The 27,343-nt window shown below is 39.0% G+C and overlaps 1 protein-coding gene across 1 annotated transcript in view; it reads right to left on the bottom strand.

Annotated features, from left to right (window-relative positions):
• CFAP54 (cilia and flagella associated protein 54) overlaps positions 1-22,009 on the bottom strand; it is a 291,059-nt gene extending 269,050 nt beyond the window's left edge. Inside the window, exons 1-5 of the mRNA XM_078076438.1 lie at positions 21,509-22,009; positions 13,209-13,314; positions 10,502-10,645; positions 5,549-5,720; positions 1,478-1,536 (exon numbers count right to left, since the gene is read on the bottom strand). Of these exons, the coding sequence (XP_077932564.1) occupies positions 1,478-1,536; positions 5,549-5,720; positions 10,502-10,645; positions 13,209-13,314; positions 21,509-21,837 (810 nt within the window). The 5' untranslated portion in view covers positions 21,838-22,009. The remainder of the gene's footprint in view (positions 1-1,477; positions 1,537-5,548; positions 5,721-10,501; positions 10,646-13,208; positions 13,315-21,508) is intronic.
• Between the last annotated feature and the right edge of the window lie 5,334 nt (positions 22,010-27,343).

The following is a 27,343-nucleotide window of genomic DNA, read 5'->3' as shown; positions in this document are numbered from 1 at the left end:
TCCCTCACTCCCCCTACTCCTATCCCACAAGACTGGGTCCACAGAACTCTCCTCCTTCAGCCCTTATCTTGTCAGACAAAAGCTCAAGTTCAATAAGGGGGAGGGGAGATGTCTTTTGCAGAATCTAAATAAAATTATTTTAAGATGACTATCGCATTAAAGTAAAATTCTCTCAGCATTACTAAGTACAAACACTAACAGTTCCATCTTGGCACAGAGATCTCTGCCCTTCGAGGCTTCGGCAGACAAAAGCTGTAGCAGACCAAACCACGATGGCTCTGGGCAGCAGGGTTTGTTGCCACAGCAAGTGCGACAAGAGTATGCAAATCCTCTTTAGGAAATCATCTGGAACTGAATGTAGAATTGTTGGAATAGTGTGTAGGCCACATTTACATTATTCATGAGACAGTGTCCCCTCATTTCAATTTACATCCAAAACACTGGCACAGAGCTTGCTCGAGTCACTGTCAGTAATAGAGCTTTTAAATGTGAGGAACTAAACAGAGAGAGAACACATAATTAATGTTATGCATCGAGCATGCAAGTATCTTTGCTTCCATTTTTATTTTTTAAGCATTGTCAAATTTTAAGATACTTAGCTATATTTTGAGGAAATAAGAAAAAAAGTAACTGCATTGAGTATTAGAATATTCAGTATAAGGTTTCGCATGCAGTAAAATAAATAAATACATAAATAAAGCAGTAATGTTTCAGATACCAGAAACAATTCAAGCCTGCTCTCAACGGAAGTGTATTCTCCCTTCTTGGCCTACATTCCAATGACTGGACGTTGACACATGGAATAAATATGTCTCCTACAGACAAAAGTGCTACCGACATTGAAGGGAAGTGTCAGCCACTTCCTCAAGCTAAAACTGAGCAGTAAGTACTAGTAAGTATGAATCTCATTATAAAATAAAGACCCCTTGCCCTCAGCTCATAAATGGGACAATGTTTGGGTGGACATTCACCCAACTAGCATGTGGGCCGTTAAGTCAAGTCCAAGCTGGTGGAGGAGAATGAAGTCCAAACTCCATAGCAAACATAAATAGAGTCACCACAGTTTGTCATCCAAACCAGAATACTTTAAGGAGTGAAAGGGAGCACTATTAATAATTATTCTAGGACAACAGACATTAACCAGGACTGTCCCGGCAAGCCAGGATGGATGGTCACCCCACCTAAGGAGATAGTTACCAGAGGGATGTTCAGTGTCAAGTTGACAAGTAATGACTAATCTGAGAGACTGAGGGACACTGGAGATTACCTCTCAATTTTAGGAATTCTTTTTTTTTCATTAATATGTTACTGTCTTTTTATTTTTAGAGAGAATCATGTTAAAGTAAAAGAATAGTAAAACTATATTAAATTTTGTTATATAATTCACTAATTTTCTTTGTTCAGCACTCAATGCTAACAAAAGTCTTGAGAAAAACAGGAAATACAGGGCAAGATATCTTGTCAGTAAATTTCATACCTTGGAAGATTGACCTATGATCATCAGTTTTCTGCAAATGGTGTAAATGTAAATGGTACCTAGATGAAGAAAAAGACTGTTAACATGTTTAACAGTTAAATAATGGCAATTTTATATTCTAATTTCTGTAGTTTAAATCTATAGTTCCTAAAACAGGTGAAGTTATGAGAAAGTCTGGTAATGGTTAGAGAGTTATAATCATTACAATTTCTTTTGTAACTTGCAGCCAAATCATTAAAAGAACTAATTTGACCATATTTTAAGTACGTTGACATGGGAATCTTTTATCCTCATTTGAAAGGCAGCATAAGTTTTGAAATATATTGAAAAAAAATATTTAAGTAGCACAATTTATGCACCCTGTGGTTTTTATTAATTTATATAAAATGCTATTGGTGCCCATGGTTTCTTTATGACTGAAAAACTAAAGATTTATCTCCAAATAAGATCAGGATACATATTTAATCAAAATGGCACAATACTTAACAAGGAAGCTCATGATAATTTAAAAATCAAAACATGTAATAGTTCGCATTTTATTTGCAGTCTCATAATTATATTTACCCCTTTATTAAGATATGTCCTATAAGCACTCTAGTGAAAAACAGCATTTCCAACTCCTATTTAAGACCATTCAAGTATGATTTTTTTTTTTTTTTTGGTCAGGCCATTAATTAAATGAAAACAGAAGGCTAGAAAACTGGCAGAGCTGGGGCAGGGGTGGGGAACAGCATCACCAGACATCTCTCTATATACAAAGGACATTATCGTGCTATAAACATACCCCAAAGATGGTAACGTGCCTTAAAAAGCATGTAATTATAATGACAAGTAGTCTAAATATTTTCTATAAAATATCTGATCTAAAATTCAGAACCATCCAAATTCAACAATTATAAATCCATGTTCACACTTAAACTTTAAAAGCGTCTGATAAAACAGCATCTGCTCCAAAACACACATCACCTGACTAAAATACACTTGTAAGCATAGCATAATAAACATTAATTACATAAGTCAGTGACAAAAAATACTGAATAAACTTTTAAACACTTACAGCACCATAAACTTTATGGAGAATGCACTAGGTCCTTAACACTCAAGGACTCAGCCTTCTTAGTGTGACTGCCCCCGGGACATGGGATTAGTTATTTCACGTAAGATTCACTGGGGAAGAAACCACTTGGCTACTAACAGCTCAAGCCCAGCATTCTTATCTCAACTTGGCTTTGTTGACCTCTGCTCTTAATCTTTAAAAATGAAATTGTCTGACTGTGTTTCTTTATCTTAAAAGTCACCAAGTAAGGATACCCACAGCCAACTTATGCCTCCCCGCAGAACATGTGATTCAGGTGTAAGCCAGGAGCCTGTATTAAACATGTCAGTAACAGGAACTGGGGAAATTCAGAAGACCTCAGGAGACTGCCCTCAAGAATGACAAGGGCCCTCTATTTTTAAAATGAGATTTTAACCTTTCCAGACCTAATATGTCCTGACTATAACTGAATCTTTCTTTGATGGCTCAGGATCTTGGCATGGCCCACAAATTCCCACTGCAGAAGCCTGACAGAGAGAGTCAATGACATAAAATGGAACACAGGTTGAATCTTTACAATCTCGGGATATCTCTGGAAGTTTGTTTTGTTTTATTTTTAACCGAATCCCTAATACGAGTATATTGCCTTGTCATGCGACTCCTTTTCATCAAAGATGGCCACCACCAAAATAATCCAGCTATGTGAGGGTTGAATGAGTTGGGTTCAGGTTGGTTGTGAAGTATGGTATTATGTAATAGTCATACACCCAGTTAGTTTGTGAAAGAACCAAAACTGGTTAACTATCTTAAGAAACCAAGAGAGTGTATTTGTAAGAGTCAGTTAAAAGTAAAGAGAATCGGTATTAATGTCTAACAGAAAAGGTGAAATGCTTTTTGATAAATTGACTGTAGGTCAATTTATTTTTCATTATTCAAACGCCAAACTTTAAAAACTACAAGGTCTTTGCATTTGTTAATCCCCCAGTCGGAATGCCCTCCCCCGAAATATCCAGATGTCTCAGTCAGGTGTTTACTCAAGTGTCATCTCAGTGAGGCCTTCCCTGACCATTCTGTTTAAAATAGCAGCTCAGCCCCAGCCCAACCTCAGCTCTCCCTATCCCCTTCTTAGCTTTATTTTTCTCCGTAGTACTCATCGCTATCTGACATACCATTTAATTTTTGTTTGTTTATCATCTCCCTGAAGCATTATGTAAGCATGAGAACAGAGTTTTTGTCTATTGTCCACTCCTGTGTCCCTAGCACTTAGAACAATGTCTGGCACTTGATAACTTTGAGATGACTTCCTTAAAACAGGGACAGTAATTAGCAAAACTAAGTATATGCATCTTCCACAACCCAGCAATCCTACTCCTGGACATAAATCCCAGAAAACTCTAACACAGGATTATAAAAGGACACACATAAGAATATTCATCACAGAATCATTTGTGCAATTATAGAGGTAGGGCAAGCCAGGTGCCCATCTCGAGGGGTGTATGGATATCTGGAATACAATTCAAGAGGCAGAATTAACGAACTAGATTTACATATAGGAACCTCGTTCTGTTCTAAAACCATGGTATTGAGTAAAAAAATATTTAGGAAACAGAATAAAATCCAGAGCATGACCATATTATAAAAAAGCACACACCAAATAAAGGTATATAGAAGATACAGAAATTGGTGTTTTGTTTTGTTTTTAGAATATTGGGATTTCTCGCATGTGATCTTAAATAGACCCAGACAGGGAATTATTCCACCTCTCAAGCAAGGCCCAACTGCAGGCCCCAACCCTCAGGCCTACCACTCCTTCCTGAGCACAGAACCTCTGGTCCTGCTCAGTCCCTGCCAAGATATGTGAGCAACTCAGGGGGAAGGACGGCAATGGCTACTCAGGGAATCACAGATCTTCTTGAGGATGATCAGGCAAAAAAGCTTAATAGTCACTGGACTGAAAATTTCTTCCAAAATCAGCCTCATCTCAGGCAGCAAATGTAAGGTCCAATTTCAATCAAAATGTCAAAAAAAATTACTTGGGGAGGAGGAGGAGGGAAAAGGCTAGGAAATGTACTTTCAGTTGCCATGGATGAGGGAAAATCCAATACGTTTTCTTTCAGGTTATTTTGTCCTGGTCTTACACACATAGAACACGCTGTCATTTTCCTTTTAAGAAATTATCCAGAGATCAATATAGTAGGTGACTGACTATAACTTTAAAAAGAATTTCAATTGAATTTAAGTTGTAACTCCTTAAAGAGAAAAGCTGATGCAGTATTTTGATAAATATGATTCATTTCACAAGACCAATATAATGCATATATGTATATCTGTATCTATATAATGTAGATATGTATATAAATACACTACACACACATACATACACATACATTCTCAAAGCTCCTCTCTCAAAAGCAAGTAGGAGGAGAAGGTTGATAGGTAGAAAGCAATAGTCACTGGACAAAGTATTTGAGGAAAGGACCAATAAATGGATGATGCTTAGAACCAATCTAACCTGCAGCAGTCCTTTGATCCTTTTCCACCTATACTCACTTATTAACCACGGCCCCTACTTCTTCATACCTGAAACTGACTATCCCCACAGGCTCTGAGCCTCCCTTGAGCAGGAAGCCCAAAGACATGCTTTTCCTGCTTATGAGGACAAACAAAAATATAAAAAAGACAAAAACAAAATCCCCATAATCATCCTATTATGAAATGAATGGGGTTTTTTAAAAGAAATTATTTATTTATATTTGAAGACATTTTTTAGAATTTGGATATGTCATTTGGTTTTTTGGTTTTTTTTTTTTAATTTTTATTTGCATTCTAGTTAGTTAACATACGGTGTAATATTAGTTTCAGGAGTAGAATTTAGTGATTCATCACTTACATGTAACACCCAGTGCTCAACACAAGTGCCTTCCTTAGTACCCATCACCCATTTAGCCAAGATAGTCAATCAAATTACGATCAAACTTGGCATTTAAATAACCTCCTGAAAGCCATGACGAGAAACGGAGGACACTGTCACGTACCGTTAAAGACAATCCAGCAGAGGTGTCCCTGTGGCAAAGCCACCTGCATGATGAGTCTTAAGGACGACAGAATGTGCAGACATTGGCTCACAGAGTCTTCATTCTTCAGGTTCACGTCATTGGCACAGACCAGCTCATAGTTGCAAATATTTTTGCCACTTAAAGCGTGAAACTGAAACATAGGGAAAATATAAATAAGAATATAAATAAGGTTCATGCAACCTAGAAAAGCATTTCTTAAAATGTGAAAAAATAAAATAGAAATGATTCTGTTTAAACAGCTTATATACTGCTATAGACTGAATGTTTGTGTCCCCCACCAACTGAATATACTGAAACCTAATCCCTAGTGTGATGGTATTTGGATGTGAGGTCTTTAGGAAGAGACTGTCATGAAGGTGGAGCTTTCATGAACGAGATTAGTGCCCTCATAAAAGAGAACCCCAAAGAGCTCCCTACTGCCTTCTACCATGTGAGGACACAGAGAGAGGAGAGCCATCTACGAACCAGGAAGTGGGCCCTCACCAGACACCAAACCTTCTAGCACCTTAACCTTGTGGTTCCCAGCCTCCGGAACTGAGAGAAATAAGTGTTATTTAGACCATCCAGTCTATGGATTTTTGTTATAACAGCCCTCAAGGACTAAGACATACGGAAAGAAATGTGGTAAAAATAGGTTTCTTCAAAGCATCCATTTAGTTAGGCTTACTTGTCCTTAGTCATAAAAATTTCAAAAGCCAAAAAAGGTACAAATTCTATTTCCAACAATATAGAATTGAATCACATTTTGTAAACCCTCCTCGTAGTATTTTAACTTCTTAATCTGGATGCAATTATTACCATTTACATAATTCATTCAGTAAATGTTTGTTGTGCACCTCTATTTGTCACACTCTGCTAAGCAATAGGGAACTCAAGGATGAAGAAGATGTGGTCCCTGCTCTTAGGCAGAAGGAAAAGCATTCCAGGCACAGGCAATGTTAGGAATGCTTAAAGTGGCTGCTGTGGTCACTGAATTGAAAGTCCTTTATAAGTTTGGGTAAAAAGGCTTAAAATAAAGAGACTAGGGGTGCCTGGCTGGCTCAGTTGGAAGAGCATTCAACTATTGATCTTGGAGTCATGAGTTCAGCCCCATGTTAGGTGTAGAGATTACTACAAAAAATCAGCTTTGGGGCTCCCAGCTGGCTCAGTTGGTGGAGCATGCCACTCCTGATCTCAGGGTCATCGAGTTTGAGCCCCACGTAGGTGTAGAGATTACTTAAAAATAAAATCTTTAAAAAGAGAGAGAGAGATTAGGCTATTAAGGTGGTACATGGTCAGAACATGGAGTGCATTCCATATCATTCCAAGAAATACGGACTTGAGCCAAAGGAGAAAGTCAAAGGGCAGTGGAATAAAATGATTTGATTTATAATTCAGAAGTTTAGAAGTTAATTCTGACAGAAGTGTGGAAGATGAAAAGCAGAGGATGGGCACAAAGCTACAAGCAGGGAAACTAGGAGAGATCAAAGGCCTTTGAGGTAGTCCAGAGATACCAGGATCCTGAAATGGGTGATGGAATCAGGGATGAAGAGGAAGAAAAGTTTTTTTTTTAAGATTTTATTTGAGAGAGCATGAGCACATGTGTGCATGCTCAAGGGGCACCTGGGTGGCTCAGTCATTACGCATCTGCCTTCGGCTCAGGTCATGATCCCAGGGTCCTGGGATCAAGCCCCGCATCAGGCTCCTTGCTCAGCAGGGAGCCTGCTTTTCCCTCTCCTCCTGGCTTGTACTCTCTCACTATCTCTCCTTCTCTCTCTTTCAAATAAAATCTTTAAAAAAAAAAAAAAGGGGGTGGGGGAGGGGCAGAGGGAGAGGAAGAATCCTAAGCAGACCCCACACTGAGTGCAGAGCCTGATGTGGAGCTCAATCCCAGGACTGGCGACCATAACCCCAGCAGAAACCAAGAGTCAGATGCCCAACCAACTTTGCCACGCAGGCACACCGCAAAAGGAAAAATTTAAGTTTTGTCTGATTCAATGGGTTTTATAATTTTTTTTAATATTTTATTGATTTGAGAGAGAGAAAGTGAGTGAGAGAGAGAGAGAGCATGAGTCGGGGAAGGGGCAGAGGGAGAATCAGACTCCCTGCTGAGCAGGGAGCCCGATGTGGGGCTTGATCCCAGGACCCTGGGATCATGACCTGAGCAGAAGGCAGACACTTGACTGACTGAGTGACCCAGGCGCCTCACAAGTCCATGGGATTTAGATGTGGGAGGTAAGAGAGAGAAAGCGGTCTAGAGTAGTTGGGTGAGTAGTTGGTGCCAATTATGGAGGAAAGGGAATGAGTTCAGTTTAGGATATGTGGAGTGTGAGATGGTCGTGACATAAATCTCAGAAGAGAGATTTTGGCTAGAGAATCATCACTACTGCTAAAGCTGTGGGAGTGCACACACAATAGCACAAATGGGCCTTCCTCGACCACATGGGATTTCCCACTGGGATACATGTATACTATTCCTAGCATCATATTTTTTTAGTGTCTGGCCCTATTCTAAGTCTTTTATTATCTCAGCAATCCTAAAACAATCCTTTGAGGTAAGTCTTATAATTCTTTCGGTTTTACAGATGAGGAAACTAAGACACAAAGAAATTACATGACTTCTCTGGTGTCCCATCTTTAGGAAGTGGCACAGCAGCTCTTTGCACCCAGGCAGGCTGGCTCTAGAGACCAGATCCTTACCAGCTCTGCCACAATGCCTCCTACAGTCCATACAAGGGGGATCATGAAATAACTGAGTTTCTTTGCAAACAAATATTTTGACAGTAAATTCTACATTACTGCTTCATCTATGATTTTTATGCATTTAACTCCAAAATCTATTTCTCTAACAAAACTTCTCAAGACCTCTGAGGTCTTCATTGTCCAGTTCCTACTGGACTACATTTTCAATCCATTCATTCTCTTAGTCACTTACTTTATACATATTTATTGAGAAACACAGTGTGCCAGAACCTCAAACTTAGCGTGTAAAGAACCAAATTCTTCATAGTTTTTCATGCCCTTCACAACAGTCCTGCTAGCATACCCTTACATTGGCTTCATTGCTTTACCATCTGCCTCTAGTCTTTGTCCTTCTAATCTATTCAGTGTAGTGCTTCTAGATTAATAATTCTGACTATATCACTTAATTTATTCATTCACTTAGTGAAGCTTTATTGAGCATCTATTACACACTATTATATCTATTACATGATTATTGTGACACAATCTCCAAAACATCTTTACAAAGTTTAATAAGTGCACTTTCTTATCCAACACGGAAAACATTTATTAAGCAACTTACAGCACACAAGCAAATGCCATGCTAAGCAAATGAAAGACATTTAGAAGCTGTCAACTAAAGAATACATTGCATGGCTAATCATAAGCTGTAGCTAAAATAGCTACTGCTTTCATCTTACTGTATGTGCTGCAGTTTTGTCTCCAAAGCCTTTGGGAAAAAGGCAGTTTTGAACTGATTCACTGTTCTAGGCACTAGAGGTTAGAGATTAGAGCAGTGCCTGTCCTCATGAAGCTCATATTCTAGAAGGGGAGATAGGCAATAAAAACATAAGCAAATAAATATGTATCTGATGATAATAAGTAATATAAAGAAAAATAAAGCATGAAGTGTAAGAGACCTGAAGGAAGGGATGGATGATCCACACAGATATCTAGGATACGAGCTTTCTAGAAGGAGCTCACCAGTGCACCGGTACTAAGCCAGAGAGGCTGGGTGGAAGCAGAATCACACAACAGTACAAGAAAAAAAGATAGGGCCGTGGACCAGGGTGGCACAGGAGGGGACTTAAAAGTCTAAACTCCTAAGCTTTTCATTCAGTACTCTTCCCAGTGGGATGCCAATTTATATTGCCTGGTATTCTTATTCACATACTTATGGTACAGCCAAATTGAACTGCTTAATATGCCCCAAACATGTCTTGTGATTTTCTGCTAGTAAACTGTATGTTGTTTCCAAAGCCTTGAATAATCGCCAAGTTTGGAATAACATAGCTTTGGAATCAGACTGATTCGGGCTCAAACACCAACTCTGCCCATTGCTTTATTTCTTTTTATCTTTTTTTTTTTTTTTTTTTTTTTTTTTTTAAGATTTTATTTATTTATTTGACAGAGAGAGACACAGCGAAAGCAGCAACACAAGCAGGGGGAGTGGGAGAGGTAGAAGCAGGCTTCCCGCTGAGCAGGGAGCCCGATGTGGGGCTCGATCCCAGGACCCTGGGACCATGACCTGAGCTGAAGGTAGACGCTTAATGACCGAGCCACCCAGGCGCCCCCATTGCTTTATTTCTTAGTCTCTGTCTCCTCATCTGTAAAAGAGGCATTACAGTACCCACCTTCTAGGACTGTAATCAAGCTACAAGAAGACAATTCATATAATGCATACGGAAGAGTATAGCACCTGGTAACCCCTCGTCCAGTGAATCAATGGTAGCAATTAACATAAAAATAATACTGGTATATTAGAAATAAAGCATCACATTTTTTTGTATTAAAAGATCTATGTTTGATCTCCTGAGACACTAGTTAACTAACTGTGCCGTTAGCTTTCTTTCTCTCTTTTGTGAAATAAGGGTAATAATAGTTTCTAATTCATAAGGTTATTGAGGATCAAATATGTTTTCCAAAGCACTTTGTAAACTAAAAGCACTCTACAAATATTAGTTATTATATTAATAATAACCATCTGCTGGAAGAATGAGTGATTATTATGACACAATCTCCAAAACATCTTTACAAAGTTTAATAAGTGCACTTTCTTATCCATCACAGAAAACATTTATTAAGCAACTTACAGCACACAAGCAAATGCCATGCTAAGCAAATGAAAGACATTTAGAAGCTGTCAACTAAAGAATACATTGCATGGCTAATCATAAATTGTGGCTAAAATAGCTACTGCTTTCATCTTACTGTATGTGCTGCAGTTTTGTCTCCAAAGCCTTTTGGGAAAAAGGCCGTTTTGAACTGATTCACGTCTGCTTTGTTCTCATCAAAGTTGATAGTGAACTGCTGAAGATACCTTCCATAGCACTGTAAAAGCGCCAATTTATATTCCTGAAATAAAAAAAGGACTTGATGAAAGTTTCAAAGTATCATTTTGCTTATCATTATTAAAATCCAGTAATAATCAAATTATTCTTAATAGTATCAATGTTGATTATTACTATAACACTCTTTTACTACCACCATTACATTATTACTACCATTACCACTAGCATTTCTGAACACATATTGTGTGACAGACACCGCACTGGGCGCTTCGTGTGCATTATTGCATTAATTCTCCTCCCAACAAGCCTACTGTGAGATGAGACCAACACGATCTCAAAGATGAGAATATTCACCAGGGTGTGAATAATGATGACATAATAATGAGAATATTCACCAGGGTGTGTGTGGTAATACCTATATATACTCAAAATCCAAAAAATTCATCATCACCATGTCATGGTAATCCACCTACTCAGAGAGGCAGATGAGTTGCATAACTAGCCTTGCTTCTCTGATACCTCCTAAGTTCCAAAAAAGAAAGAAAGGCGGGGTAGGGGAGGGAGGAAGGGTGGGAGGCAGGGAGGGAGAAGAGAAAAGGAGGGAGAAAAGGAGGAAGGAGGGAGAGAGAGAAAGAAGAAAGAAGGCAGGAAGGGAGAGGAGAGGAAAGGCGCTCTCTCTCTCTCTCTCTCTCATCTGTCAACAGTCTCTGAAGCTGCATCAGGACAAATAAAAAAAGCCTGAGCTATTGTTAGTTAGGATTCCTGTTAGTCCTAATTCATGCTTATGTTTCCATTACAAAATCAGGGCTCATTTCTGCAGTGCACAGGGCCCAGCTGACCTGGAGTTTCAGGGCAGGGGAGGTGAGCAGGGCTGTGGACATGAGTCAACTGCACCCCTTCGTCAGTTTCCTCCCCTACAACTGTCTCCAGGGAAAGCAACTACTATAGGTTCACCTGCCTATAGGGTTACCTAGGCCCTTGGAAGGCATCCACAGTCAAACTTTTGTTTCTATTTCTACTGACTGGTTTGTTACTTTTCACTAGTTGATTCTGAATCTTTTCCTTTCTAACTTGGTTCATATGATAAATTCAAATCTAGGTTCAAAACAAGACTATTCCAACAAAATGATCTTTGCTGGAATTAAATAAAACTAAAGAGATTCTAGAACCAAAGGAACAACTCAAGTTCATTTTCAGGAGTCTAAATACCTTTATTAGCCCACTTTCTCATCAATGAAAAGTAGATTAAAAATGTTTTCTTTGTTCCTTTAAGTAAATTTTAAAATATCCTATCTGGGCCTTTCTATCTGAAATATTCTAAATCCTTAGCCACTACCCAGCTCGAACTTGCTTTATCAACTTCTAACATGCTCTTCCCTCCTCCCTCCACCAGTATCTGCTCCACCCACCTGAATACTCCACAAACAACACCAAACTGTGCTGTGTATCACCAGCCTCTTATATTGAGGACAAGCATAAAAACAGATGGGACATTCTTCTAATGCTTGTCAAAACAGTTATTCCACTTCACATGAATATAGCTCACAAGTTGGATCTTGTCCATCAGTTTTTTTGTTTGTTTTCTGTAGTTTTCCTATAGAGAAACTTTTTTTCTATAGTTTTTCTTTATTTTTAAGTTTCTAAGAACTATGGTCCAATTACATGAAGCTAAGCTGATGCTCTAATTTTGGCAGCAGACAATAGATCGTCCTCCTTTGAAATTTCCTCGACATCTCATCCTCCATTTGGTAAATTTCCCCCTCAAGCCATACCCCCCAAAAAAGAAAAGAAAAATAAATTCAAGTCCAGAAAATAGAAATGGAGGAGGAAAATGAAGCTGAAAAACTGAAAATCAAGAAAACATTGAAAATGGCCTAAAAACCGTTTGGATAAAAAAAACTTTCAGTCCAAGGATTCTAGATGTGTCAAACATTCATATTTAACTCGGAATAATTTGGGCCTATGCCAGAGCTTAAGGGAAAAACTTACATTACTGTTAACCGAAAACCCAGCTATGGTGTGGTCTTACTGAACCAAGTCCACAAGTCCACAGCAATCCAAGACCTGGGCACTGACAGGAACTAGAAATCTGGCACAAGCTCAGTCTGGACTACAATACTAAGCAAGAAACAGGGCACGTAAGGAATGACTGCTATAATTACATATGGCAAAACATTAAGGAGTTGAAAGTCATTAAAACAGGGCACTGGGAACCAGACAACATAGCAGCAAGGCCAGGAACCCATGAAAGTTGTCACTGGGCAAGGTCAGCCATGTGAAAAACAACAGGAAGTGGTGTCTGGGCTCCTTTGTACGAGGTAGGAACATGATGACTCAGCATTTCCTGTTGGGCACCTACCACACCCTCCGTTAACTAGGGGCTGTGAGCCTGCCCAACCCCAGCCGGTTGTCTTTCCGTTCAGGAATCGCTCACCTCTGGAGAATCTGAACTACAAAATTAAAAAACAAACACTTTTTTGGTTATGGTGCCTCATTAACATTTGTAGCATTCATTCATATTTTTCTAAGAAAAAAATCAAATCATGTAAAATAGGAATGGTATCAAACCAAATAATAATTAGCCAAGTCAGCTTCATGTAGGCCCTTTTTATTCCAGAGGCACTTACTTTCATTTCACAAAGGCTATCGCCAACCTTCAGAAGCTTTTCATTGTAATAGGCAGCTGGCAGCCGGGGGGCATATTTGGTCCAGATATTAAACAAAGAGGTGGCGCTGTAAAAGTCATAAAATAAAATTATATCTTCAAAGGCAGCAAGAAACCTCAATTAATTAGCAAACAATCCTTAAAAACTTATTTTGTGCTGTCTTTCCAATGTGCCTTACTGTCAACATCTAATTACTACTAAATACTGAAAATTATTGCTTCCTTTATGCCAAACACTGATCGAAGCTCTTTTTTTTTTTTTTTTAAAGATTTTACTTATTCATTTGAGAGAGAGAGTGAGCAAGAGAGCACAAGCAGGAGGAGGGGCAGAGGGAGAGGGAAAAGCAGACTCCCCGCCCTGAGCAGGGAGCCCTGCTCCATCCCAGGACCCGGGGATCATGACCTAAGCCGAAGGCAGATGCTTAACGACTGAGCCACCCAGGTGCCCCTGATCAAATTTCCTTATATTCATTTTTTAAAACAGATTTTACTTTTTAGAGTAGTTTTAGGTTCACAGAAAAATTGAGCAAAAGGTATGGAGATTCCCCATATACTGCATGCCCCACACAAATGCACAGCCTTTCCCCCACCCCCTTATCAACATCCCCCACCAGAGTGGTATATTTGTTACAACTCATGAACCTACATTGACACATCATTATCACCCAGTATCTACAGTTTATTTTAGGGTTTACTCTTAATGTTATACATCCTATGGGTCTGGAAAAATGTATAACGATGGGAACCCATCATTATGCTATATCACACAAAGTAGTTTCACTGCCCTAAAAATCTTCTGTGCTCTGCCTACACATCCCTCTCTCTCCCTTAACCCCAGGCAACCACTGATCTTTTTATTATCCCCATAGTTTTTGCCTTTTTCAAAATGCCATGTAGTTGGAACATACAGGATGTAGCCTTTTCACACTGGCTTCTTTCACTTAGTAATAGGCATTTAACATTTCTCCGTGTTTTTTCATGGCTTGATAGCTCCTTTCCTTTTAATGCTTAATAATATTCCCTTGCCTACATATACCACATTTTATTTATCCCTTCACTTACTGAAGGGTATCTTGTTTGCTTTCAAGTTGTGGCAACTGGAGTAAAGCCGCTATCAACATCCATGTGCAGATTTTTGTATAGGCATAAGTTTTCAACTCCTTTGGGTAAATACCAAAAAGTATGATTACTGGATTGTATGGTAAGAGTATGCTTAGTTGGGATGCCTGGGTGGCTCAGTTGATTAAGCATCTGCCTTCAGCTCAGGTCATGATCCCGGGGTCCTGGGATTGAGGCCCACATCGGGGCTCCCTACTCAGCAGGGAGCCTGCTTCTCCCTCTGCCTGCTACTCGCCCTGCCTGTGCTCTCTCTCTCTGACAAATAAATAAAATCTTTAAAAAAAAAAAAAATAAAACTCTTAAAAAAAAAAAAGAGTATGCTTAGTTTTGTAAGAAACCACCAAACTGTCTTCCAAAGTGGTCGTACCAGTTTGCATCCCACCAGCAATGAATGAGGACTCCCTGTTGCTCCACATCCTCCCTTCATTTGGTGATGTCAGTGCTCTGGATTTGGGCCATTCCAATAGGTGTGTAATGGTATCTCATTGTTTTAATTTTCATCTTCTTAATGATATATGTTGGGGAGCATCTTTTCATATGTTTATTTGCCACTTGGATTATCTTCTTTGATGAGGTGTCTGTTAAAGTCTTTGACCCATTTTTTTAAATCAGGTTGTTTGTTTTCTTACTGTTGAAAGAGTTCTTTGTATATTTTGGGTAACGGTCCTTTATCAGATATGTCTTTGGCAAATATTTTCTCCCAGTCTATGGCTTGTCTTTTCATTTTCTTGATGGTGTCTTTCACAAAGCAGAGACTTTTAATTTGAATGAAGTCCTGCTTATCAATTCTTTTCTCCTGGACTGTGGCTTTGGTGTCATATCGAAAAAGTCATTGTCAAACCCAAAGTCATCTAGATTTCTCCTATGTTATCTTTTAGGAGTTCCATAGAATTTTACATTTAGGTTTGCGATCCATTTTGAGTTAATTTTTGTGAAGGGTGTAAGGTCTGTGCTGAGATTGTTTTGCACGTGGATGTCCAGTTGTCCCAGCACCATTTGTTAAGAAGACTATCTTTGCTCCATTGTATTGCCTTTCCTCCTTTGTCAAAGATGAGTTGATTACATCGATGTGGGTCTATTTCTGGGCTCTCTGTTCGGTCCCATTGATGTATTTGCTCATTCTTTCACTGATACCACACTGTCTTGATTACTGTAGCTTTAGAGGAAGTCTCGAAGTCAGTCTTCCAAATTTGTTCTCCTCCAATATTGCGTTGGCTATTCTGGGTCTTACGCCACATGCATTTTTGTTTTCATTTCATTTCCACAACAACCCTGAGATAGGTAGTATCAATTTCCCAGGTGTATAGTTGATGACATGGAGGCTCAGTGCATCCATGATCTTAACTAGTATATTACTGGGCCTGCCTGCCCTCTGGAATGTAAACTATCTGAGGGCAAGGACTTGGACTATGTTATTCATTGCCCAGCCTCAAGAGTAGTGAATATCTAGTATATACATGTTCTCAATAATTATTTGTTGAAAGAATGAATAAATACATAAATGACTAGGAAAAAAATTCCTTGTTCTTATTTTATTTTTTTCTATAAAGAGTTCAGGGATTTCACTATCCAGTCAGTCCATTAGGTTTCTGTTTCTTTCCACCAAGTAAACAAAAATAAAACATACAGTATTCTCAACATGGTTTCTAATTAGTTTCAAAGGGTAGCAGATCACTGCTTATTTTGTTCATTCATTTAGTTAACATTTACTCCTTCCCTCTCTCTCAGAAATTATAAATGCCTCTAGGAAAACTCCAAATTTCCCTTAACAGTTGTCCAAGCCTATTTCATAAATTTCTAGATGAGGACAGTGTTATGTACTGAATGAGTGTGTCCCCTTGAAATTTTTCGGTTGAAGTCCTAACCCACAGTGTGGCTGTATTTGGAAAAGGGTACTCTAAGGAAATAATTAAGGTTAAATGAGGTCATAAGGGTGGGGCCCTGGTCTGATGGCATTAATGCCCATCTAAGAAGAACACCAGAGAACTTTCTTTCTCTCTCTCTTTCTTTGTACTTGCTCAGAGGCAAGGCTATGTGAAGACCAAGTGGTCCTCTACAAGCCAGGAAGAGTGCTTTCACCAGAAACTGACCCTGCAAGAACTTGATCTGGGACTTCTAGTCTCCAGAACTGTGAGAAAATAAATTTCTGTTATTTAAGCCACCCAGACTATGGTGTTTTGTTATGACAGCCCAAACTGACTAATTTATAATTACTAATTAGTAACTAATAGCCCAAATTGACTAATACAGGTAGGAATGTAAACTTAGGGACTGAAGATAGCTCTAGTACTTATGATGTATATGTTGGGGTATTATCAGAACAACCTCAACAGAAACATGTCGATTGATTCATTCAAATAATTTTTTTTAATTCATTCAAATAATTAAATGATATTTAGTTACAAGGGAGGGGTAGGGGACTGGATATTCTTGCCTTCTTCGACTGATGAGTAATACTTTAGGATACGAAAATATATACATGTACCAAGTAGTAAATAACCATGCCCAAAAAATTGTGTGGGAAATACAGCCATAGAAATTTTAAAAGGAAGAGGTTTTTTGGTTTAGGTTTTTTTGTTTTTTGTTTTTCTTAACCTTTTCACTCTCATTTGCTGCTTTCATGAAATGTCACAGTATTAGAATAAATATAATGAATCCCAAAAAGTCAGCAAGTCTTGCTAGAATTCTTAAATTATGTAGACAAAAGACTTAATTCTTTCAAACCTTAAAGATGAGATAATGATGACTATGTTTATTACTCATAAAAGAAAAATACCAGCTTTGTTAAATCAATCAAGGTTATATAATGAGATAATTTTTTTTAAGTGAACTTTAAGTTCAAGTTAAGACTGCTCACTGGGAATGACTTACATAATGATTAAACAAGGAAAATATAACATACACTATATAATGTGCATCATTTAAGAAAACGTTAATACCCTTTGGATTGCTGACTTATTATAGCTGCTGCTGGATAGTTAGAATTCTCTAAAATAGAAAATTGTAACTATATAAACGATATCTAAATCTCATGTGGTTATAACAAAAGCATACCTTTAAAAAAATCTATCATATTCCGAATTTAATAACATTGCCAATATGATCAAACTCTATATTTTAGATCCTGTGAATGTTTATGCTTACGTAAATTCCTATAGTTACAAAAAAATTTTTGATTTTAAAAAATAACCATCTCTCAAATACGTTATAAAAGCAAATCCTACCTCCTGTATTCTTAACTGGCCACCACATTGTCATTCTTACTCCACTTGGACAAGATTATATAAATATGTATATATAATATTAAATAAGGTTAATCCCTTGCCCAAAACTACCCAATGCTTTCCCACTGCATTTGGAATAAAGGCAAACTGTGTAAAAGGCCTCTAAAACCTTCCATAGCCCTACCTATGTCTCTAATCTCACCTCACACCACTGCACCCACACTCACTAAGCTATGCTTAACGGGCTTCTGTACATTCCTCCCAAGTCTCTGGCTCTTTCCTGCCAAGATCTTCCCACATGCTTGTTCCCTCTGTTTATCCTCTCTCCTTGCCTGGTATCCTTCTAATCTCAGCTTAATGTCACCTCCCTCACCATTAGCTTGAAAGTAGGTCCGTGCTATGTTCTCTTTAAGCCGCTGCTCAAGTGTCACCTATTGTGACCACATTACTGAAAATTGCAATCTCCTCTCTCCCACTCCATAACCCTTCCTCTCTTTAGTCTTCTCCCTAGCATTTGTCACTTTCTAGGTTACCATAAAATGAATTTATTTAATATGTTTATTGCCTACCTCCTCCTCTAGAATATAAGCACCAGGAAGGCAGGGCTCTTTATCTGATTCACTGGTGGATCCCCAACCCCTAGTACAATGCCTGGCACATGTAAGTGCTCAGTAGCTTCTTCCTTCATAGCACCTGTTGTTTGTATATTGACTTAATGACTCACTGAAAGCTTATCTCTCTCTCTGTCTCTCTAGACTATAAACTCCATGAGCACAGATTCCCTATCTATTTTGTTCACCACTATATAACCTTTGGTTAGTGCAATGCTGGGCACAGAGTACGCATTCAATAAAAGTTGTTGTGTAAATAAATAAATACCTAAATTGTGTGAGAGGTTAGATTGCTAAGGTCCGTGTCAATCGTTAAGGTTTGTGATTCTCTTATAGTCTCTTTAAAGATGAAACAGATACTCTACTTACGAACTGGCCCAGGTCTACTTTCCCATATATAACATTAACTATTATTGAAAATACAAGGATAATAATCCTTGAATTCTTTCAATACCAAATACTCAATGAAAGTTTGCTCTAGGGGCACCTGGGTGGCTCAGTCAGTTAAGCGTCTGCCTTCGGCTCAGGTCATGATCTCAGGATCCTGGGATCGAGCCCCACATCAGGCTCTCTGCTCAGCGGGGAGTCTGCTTCTCCCTCTCTCTCTCTGCCTCCTCCCCCCCCCCCCCCCCCGCTCATGCTCTCTCTCTCTCAAATAAAGAAATAAGAATCTTCAAAAAAAGAAAGAAAGGAAGGAAGAAAGTTCGCTCTATCCCAACCACCAGGCTAGTTGCTAGAGATACAAAAATGAAAAAGAGACATGTTATCCAAAGTCAGCAGGGGCTTGCATTCTAATGGGGGAAACAGATAATACACAAGAAAACAAATAAATAAAAAATATAAATGGGTGGCTGAACCTGCATTAAATAGGAAAGGCCACACTCTACAGAGGTAAGAACTGAGCTAAGACCTGAAAGAAAAGAAGGAGCCAGCTATTTGAAAAGCTGAGGATACATTTCAGACAAAGGCGGCAGCAAATATAAAGGCCCTGGGATGAAAAAAATAGGATCTGTCTCCCTGGAAAGTCCTGAGAGAGAAGTGAGGGATGGGCTGAGTTGGAAGAGGCAGGCAGGGCCAGATGCTCAGACCCTGGAGCACAGAAGGAGTCTTAAATTTATTCTAACAGCAATAGGAAGCGATAGAGAGTCTTGAGATAGGAGAGTGGGTGGTTGATTTATAAAGGTTACCCTTACTGCTAAAGTGAAGGATAGATTTGAGACTCCAGAGGCTGTGGGGAAAGCACAATCTGGTGGTTTGAACTACAGCGCTGGTCGTGGAAATGGGAAGATAAAGTGCTATCTAAGGCACAAGTGCAGAAATGCTTTAAATATAAATATACATAGCTTAGTAATGCACTTTCCTTGGTCAATTCTCGGTTCTCATCTTACTTGGCCCATTAGCAGGATTTGCCACTGTGAATAGATCATTCCTTCCTACTTTGAAACGGTTTCTCTACCTGACTTCCAGCACACCACACACTTACTGGTTTTCACCCTACCACCCTGGCCCCTCCTTCTTAGTCTCTGCCACTTTCTTATCTCCTCTACTTGTCAATGTTTCTCCATCTACACTTACTCCCTTAGCTATTAAGTCAAGTGTTATGATTTAAATATCAATAATATGGGGGCACTTGGGTGGCTCAGTCGTTAAGCGTCTGCCTTCGGCTCAGGTCATGATCCCAGGGTCCTGGGATCGAGCCCCGCATCGGGCTCCCTGCTCCGCGGGAAGCCTGCTTCTCCCTCTCCCACTCCCCCTGCTTGTGTTCCCTCTCTTGCTGTGTCTCTCTCTGTCAAATAAATTAAAGAAATAAATAAATAAATATCAATAATATACTAACGAATCCCAAATGTGTATCTCTTTTGACCTCCAGACTCAAATGACCAACTACCTATGCAATAGCTCTGCTTGGATGTTGAATTACATTTCAATCTTCATATATCTAAAACTAAATTCTTGGGATGCCTGGCTGGTTCAGTCGGTGGAGCACGTGACTCTTGATCTTGGGGATGTGCGTTAGATCCCCACACTGGGTGTAGAGATTACTTAAAAATAAAAAATATATATTTTACAAAAAGAAAACTAAACTCTTGATCTGCCTCTATCCTACCAGAAACCTGTTCTTCCCACAGTCTCAACCCCATCCCGGGAACCTCACACTTGCCATTCTCCCTCGTGGCCAACTCTTCCTACAGAAATCTTCATCACTTGCTATTATATCTCTTTCTCATCTTTCTCAAAGGCCACTTTTCCCGACTTAATCTGACCATGCTCCCAGACACCCCCATTTTAAATTTCAACACCATACCATATCTTCTATCCCCACACTCTGCTCTAATTTTCTCCCTAGCACTTCTTTCCCTGTAAAATGATTTCTTGACTTGTTTAGTAGCTGTCTGTAGTAACAAAAAATATATGCTTCATGAGGGTACAAATTGTTCTATCTTTTGTTAATTTGGTGTTTTCCTAGTTCCTAGAATGGTACCTGATATATAGTAGATGTTCAATAAATAGTTAAATGCATTAATGAATAACAAATGTAAGTTAAAACTATTTCTTCATATTAAATACATGAATGAAAAATAAAAGTTGAGATTATTCACTATTCTGGTATTCTTTGACATTTGTCTACATTTGTAATTGTTCGGTTTGCAAGGTATTTTGGCTGGGAAAGAAAGATGGTAACATAATCAGGAAAGAACCTTAAAAATAGGAAGTCTGTCGCTCAGTAGTAACATAGGGATAGAACTCCCAAAAAGGCAAACATGTATGCAAAACGAGTACAAAATCAGTAAAAAATCACTGTGACCCTAACAACAACATAAAAAGGAATTAAAGTATAAAAGGGAATTAAAGTGCACATGTTCACAGAATCACGTACTTCGTGGCATCAAGAACCAACTTTTTCAAGAACCTAAGCTACCTCAAAGTTATTTCTTTTTCCTCATACACAAAATTCTACCCACAACATGGAAAGTTGTGAAACCCCTGAGCCCCTGAGCGAGTCAAAAATTTATTGGCATGGAGTAGCTTAGCGACTGGGGAACATTCAGAAGGAATGGTGAGTTATGAAACACTTCTGTGTTGATTTTTAATTTGACCCGAGCAGGTAGCCAAAGTGTAACATTTACCAGGAATTAAGGACTGTAAAAGCGATGAGTCTCCACTTCTTAAACTTTGTTTTTCCCTCCAGGTCCGCAACGCTCACCCAGCTCTGGCATTACCGCGGGCATCCTTAAGGGCATCTCCTCTGGCCCCAGGAGTTGCCCTTCTCCGGCCGGCGCCCTCCCCAGCGCCCTGCCTCTGCTTACCAAAGCCGGTGGAATTCATGCTTCTGTTCCTCCGTTATCGCTAACGCCTTCTTTCTCTTCATAAAGCCTAGTAATTCCCGGATTTCCCTCTCGCAGGAGGCCAGGAGTGGGTTTTTAGCGTCCAGCGGCCCATAAAACACGGCGAGGGGCAATGAGTTCTCGAGGCAGGCGGAGCGAGGCACTGGGCTCGGGGAGCTCTCCTTCGACTCCACGGGCGACTTCGAGAGTGCGTTCGAGGTCGGGGGCGGGGTCGGCGGCGGTCCTGGCGGGGACAGGGACGTGGGAGACAGGTTGAGGGGAGAGGTCGAGGAGGTGCCTAGCGCCGCCATATTGACGAGACCCCGGCCGGCTAGAAGTGTGTGTACACGCGGTTGCCTGGCGACGGTCTCGCGGCAACCAGGCGTCCAGCGCGCTTTCGGGAAAACACAGCGGCCCCTGGAGGGCAAAGGAAGAAAGAACCCGGCCCAGAGAGAAACGACGCTCCTGGGGGCTTTTTTTTTTTTTTTTAATATTTTAATGAAATTGTCATGTCATCTCTTTTCATTACATATTTATTAATACAATATTATTACCAATAATGATCTCTTTTCATTTAACAATTTTTCCTTTAATCTTCATTTATATTTTCTTGTATATTTTCTCATATATTTTTATATGAGAAATTTTCTCATTATATTTTCTCGTATACAGCAAGGAGAAACCAAAGGACACTTTTAATACTTGGGATGGAAAATCTTTAGGCAAAATCAGCAAGTTCTTTAAGCACATTTTTTTGTCTTTTTTTTTGCCCTGAATCTTCACTGGCACTGCCGTATGACAGAAGAATAGAGAGAAGGTTTTGGACAGAGAGCCAGCGAATAGTAGAGCCAAAAACTTACTATTACAAATCAGACTATACTCGTTTTCCATTTCGACCACTTAATGATGATAATGGTCATTAATATGTGCCAGGCATTGTCCTAAGCATTTGAAACATAATCTCATTTAATCATGATAACAGCTTTACCACTTAGGGTATTATGAGTATCTCCATTTCACAGTTTAAGAAACCAAAGTTTACGGACCAAGGTCAGAGTAAACTGTAGTGTCAGGGACCAGATCCCAGCCTTCTGACTCCAAAACCTGTGCTCAAAATGAGTAAGTTTCACTGGCCATCCTCAAAAAAAAAAAAACAAAAAACTAAGCTTATCAATCAAATCAAAATTAGGAAAATATCTGACAACCAGTTTAAGAATCAAGTACATGGGGGGCACCTGGGTGGCTCAGTCAGTTAAACCTCTGCCTTGGGCTCAGGTCATGATCCCAGGGTCCCACATGGGGCTACCAGCTCAGCAGGGAGCCTGCTTCTTCCTCTCCCTCTGCCGTTCCCCCTGCTTGTGCTCTCCCATTCCCTCACTCTCTCTCTCAAATAAATAAAATTAAAAAAAAAAAAGAATTAAGTACATGCAAATGATCCATTCCCTTCCCTCTATTTGAACCTTGAGGTCTGTAACTATGGAGATGATGGCTGTGCTTAACAATTAGGGTTACATTATAGTTCTTCATTTGTATTTCATCCTTATTATCACTATATTCTAAATTAATAAGCATTTCACTCAACATTAACTGCCGGACATTAATGCACACTAGTGGCTTGAAGTGTTAACTCTCAAAATACTTTTGCATTTTAAACAGAGATTTTAGGAAACTTGCTTCTGATGGGGAAACTATAGGCCTTAAGGAAAATATATGGGGGCAAGGGAAGTTCTTCTTTCCTTACATATTATGGGCAACAGGAAGTTTATTTATTTACTTAAGGTATAAGTTTCTAACTCATAGGGAACTTGCTTGCTTTATAAACTATGCAATGCCAAAAATTATCTAAGAGAAGAAACAGAAATATTTGATGTCTTAGAAAAATAGGTCTTTAACACTGAAAAGTGTTACTGGTTCTGTCACACATAAGAATAAATAAAGATGGTGACCCTAACACCCTGTGAGCCCAATTTCCCACTTAAGATTAAGAAGCTTATTGGACCACAGCTTGATTTCTTTCAGGTCTGACCTAATTTCTTGCAGGCTCTGTGGGCCTGTGCTAATTTATGAGGCTGGCCTAATATGTCACATGTACTGTACTCTAATATTCTTTGAAGGAAAATGATGATGCTTTTGCTCTTCAAGACAGGTAATTATGACCCAAGAACCTTCTTGGCAGGCAGTGAGATACCTTCACACCTCACTGTAGGAGTTCAATTCTCCAGTCAGGATAGACAAATCATTCTTCGATTAAGATTTTATCTTGTCTCTAAGTGAGCAGTAAAAATGTTAAGACCTTGAAGAATTTAGGCCTAAAGAAGTAATTCATTCTTGGGGCATTTACAAAAAGTATTAAGAGAGCTTTTATTTTAAAAAAAAACAAAAAGCTTGGTAAATTCTTTCTCTTCTCATCTTCTCCTTGTTCTCACATAACAGACTTGGCTATTTTAGATCAAAAGCTGATGTCGTCTGCCACTGAGTACTACCTATTATATTGATGAAAGTGAAACTGCAGGATAAAATTAAATTAAAGTGGTCAGAGAGGAGGAAGGAAAAGAAAAATAAAACAGATGAACTGGGGGGTTTTTCCCCTGATCTGTCTGCTCTCACAAACAACCTTACTAAGAGTGCAGGCACTTACATTTCAATGTCACTGGTAAAAGAAAATGTGACTTATTAAATTCAGATACTTGAATTATGCGTCTTAGTCACAGCATTGCTTCATAGTCATTTTCTTCCTTGCAAATACAAAGTTGACAATGCTTCACTTGCCATAGTTTTTAAAAGCTTGCCTGAATATTTAAATGGCTGCCGTACTCTGAATCATCATCGTGCTAAGATGGAAGTTTCCATTTTGTTCAGTTTAAATTATATTCGAAACATTTTTTAACATTTTCGAGGTGTTATCTTTCTTGTAATGAGATGCAGCTATTAGAATATCTTTTCTACTCCCTTGTCACTTCACTTTATTCTTTCCACTGTAGTGAAAGAATGGATCTCTGCAACTACTGTGTCTGGCAGGGCTAAATAATGGAAATAGCTTCCTTATAAATAATGTAAATTGCTGTTTCCTTATAATTAGTGTCTTTGTAGGCTGCAGGGATCCTTTTTGCTCATTCAAAAGTCTTTATCATCTAAAGTTACTGTTACAGAAGGAATAAATAAGGTTAGGACTCTCTCGATTCCTAATTTAGTTGTTAATCATTTGGACTGTCCCAAATATGTACCTACATATGGTTTTAAAAAAAAAAAAAAAAGCACAAAGATCTCCTTTTCCCACCTCATCACCCAATATTTAAACTTTTTTAAAAACTTCTCCATCCTTTCATTTAGGCCAACGCAACAATTTCTTTAGTGTGTCATACAATGCATAGGTAAACCCACACATTCCTTATAAGAAGCAGATGACACACAACTAACCATGATAAAAAGGTATGCTGTGAAATGTGCCAGGATAAAGATTTAAAACATGCTGTAGGAGTCCCAAGATGAAGCCTGGAACTGGAGAAAGACCAGACGATTCTGGAAAAGGTGATATTTTAGCCCTGGACTGTCCCTGCTCCCCATTAACAGAAAGCCCCTTGCAACAGGGAGTTGCCTATTTACTGTGATAACCCAGCCCCCAAGCCTGGAGCCTGGCACAGAGTTAGTATGCCTTAACAAATCCTTGTTGGAACGAGTGAATGGAAAAAAATAAGACGGAGAACATTTAAAAGGATATCACTGACTGAGAAAAAAGCCTGAGTAAGGTACAAAGTTATAAACATACACGACGAGTTAAATAAATCATCTGTCCAGTGTGGTGAACCAAAGACTACAGTAGATCCAGGGGCAAAAGGTGAGGCAGAAAGAGAAGTGTGATCAAATATAGTAGGTAGTTGGAAAGTGTGCTAAGAAACTTTGACTTAGTTCTGTATTCAGTGGGAAACCTTAGGTTAGAAGAAGAGTATAATTAAAAACAGTAGGGATTAAAAGCCCAAATTCTGGAGCCAGAAAGCATGGTTTGAATTCCCACTTCTTCCAAGTTGCTTGACTTCACTGTGCTGTGGTTTCCTCATCTGTAAAATGGAGTGAAATAATAATCCTACTTAACTCAGTTTTGTTTTGTTTAGAATTAAATGAATTAATATGTGTAAAACCCATAAAATAGTGCCTGGCACATAGTAAGGGCTATATAAATGTTTGCTAATATAATTACTCACTTGGGAACCCTCAAATAGTCCCAAATAGAAAAGAACACAATCCACTCTGTATTTGACATATTTTAGAAGGGAAACTATGATGGCAGAATAAAAGATGGATTGGAGTAAAGAAGGTTACATCTGATCTCAGCTGCACAAATCATCACAGTGATTATATACTGTCAACCATGAGACAGAAGTAGCCAAACTAAAACCTTAGACACTGAGGCAGAATCCATAGGAAACTAAATTCTAATCAATACAGTAAAAGGAGACTCACAGAGTAATATGTAATTTATATAATAATTCTACGTATAACATATATGTAATATATATAAAATAGTTGTAAAATAGTAGAAGAAATTCTAACATGTATTTATTATTCTAACATATATGTATTTATGGTCTTGAAGTAAAGCCTTTCCTAAAAGGTACAACAGTAAAAGACAGAAAGGAAAATACTAATAGTAACTTGGATACATTAAGATAAATTTTTAGAAGGGTAAAATATAGCACAGCAAAAGTAGAAAAGCCACACACTGGAAAAATATATTTGTAATGCATGACCTACTGTGTGAACACCATGTTGATAAATATCACCAGCATGTTCAGATAAAAGATACTGCTTGGGTAAATTAAACAGGTTTACTTATTAAAAGCTACCACTGGAAGTCAGTGTAGTCAGGACATACAACAAAGAGATCAGCAACATTATCCAGGACAGATGGGAATCTCTGTTTCCAAAACCTAAAATTTTCACCTGTGGCACACAGTTCTAGATGGTAATATCCCTGCATCTTCCAAGTCTTTGAGGCTTGAACAAGTATCTGCAATTCCTCTGGAGTGCAGTATTGCTTCTTTTTTTTTTTTTTAAGATTTGATTTATTCATTTATTTGAGATAGTGAGAGAGAGAGAGAGAGAGAGAGCACATGAGAGGGGGGAGGGTCAGAGGGAGAAGCAGACTCCCTGCCGAGCAGGGGGAGCCCAATGCAGGACTCGATCCCGGGACTCCAGGATCATGACCTGAGCCGAAGGCAGTCGCTTAACCAACTGAGCCACCCAGGCGCCCTGCAGTATTGCTTCTAACTGAACACTTCGGTGTGGACAGTTTCAGATACTTCTGCCTGGCCCTTCCACCCATAACAACTCTAAGGCCACAGGTTAGGGATTCAGTGTTAGGGCTCTGCTAAATATTAAATCTCTTCCTCAAGGGTTGAGATCCGGAAACTAGATGAGGGCCCAGAATTTTCATTGCAGCAACTAATATCATATTTTTGCTTACTATGTCTTGAATTTTCTGATTATACATATTGAGAACACTTTTGTTGCCTTCTCCTCCATCTTGCCCCTATAAAACCATGATCCATTAGCCAACACTGGACACCCCTATAGGTAAAGGTTCCTTGGTTGTCACTCTGGCCTGCCTGTCCATTATGGTAATTACATCAGCAGCCTTTGTTAGCTGCTACCACCTGGCCTTTGCCATTCTAGAATTGCATCATCCCCACTAATATTATGAAGCTAAACTTCATGGCAGAACCCTCCACCATCAACCCAGACCTACAGAAGACAGAAACTATCAAGCTTCTTCAAAGATCCTGGTGCTCCCGTCATCACTGCATTCTTTACATTCTCAGG

The sequence above is a fragment of the Halichoerus grypus genome, chromosome 6 (genome assembly GCF_964656455.1).
Source record: "Halichoerus grypus chromosome 6, mHalGry1.hap1.1, whole genome shotgun sequence".
NCBI classification, from domain to species: Eukaryota; Metazoa; Chordata; class Mammalia; order Carnivora; family Phocidae; genus Halichoerus; species Halichoerus grypus.
This window is presented reverse-complemented; position numbering and strand designations above follow the sequence as displayed.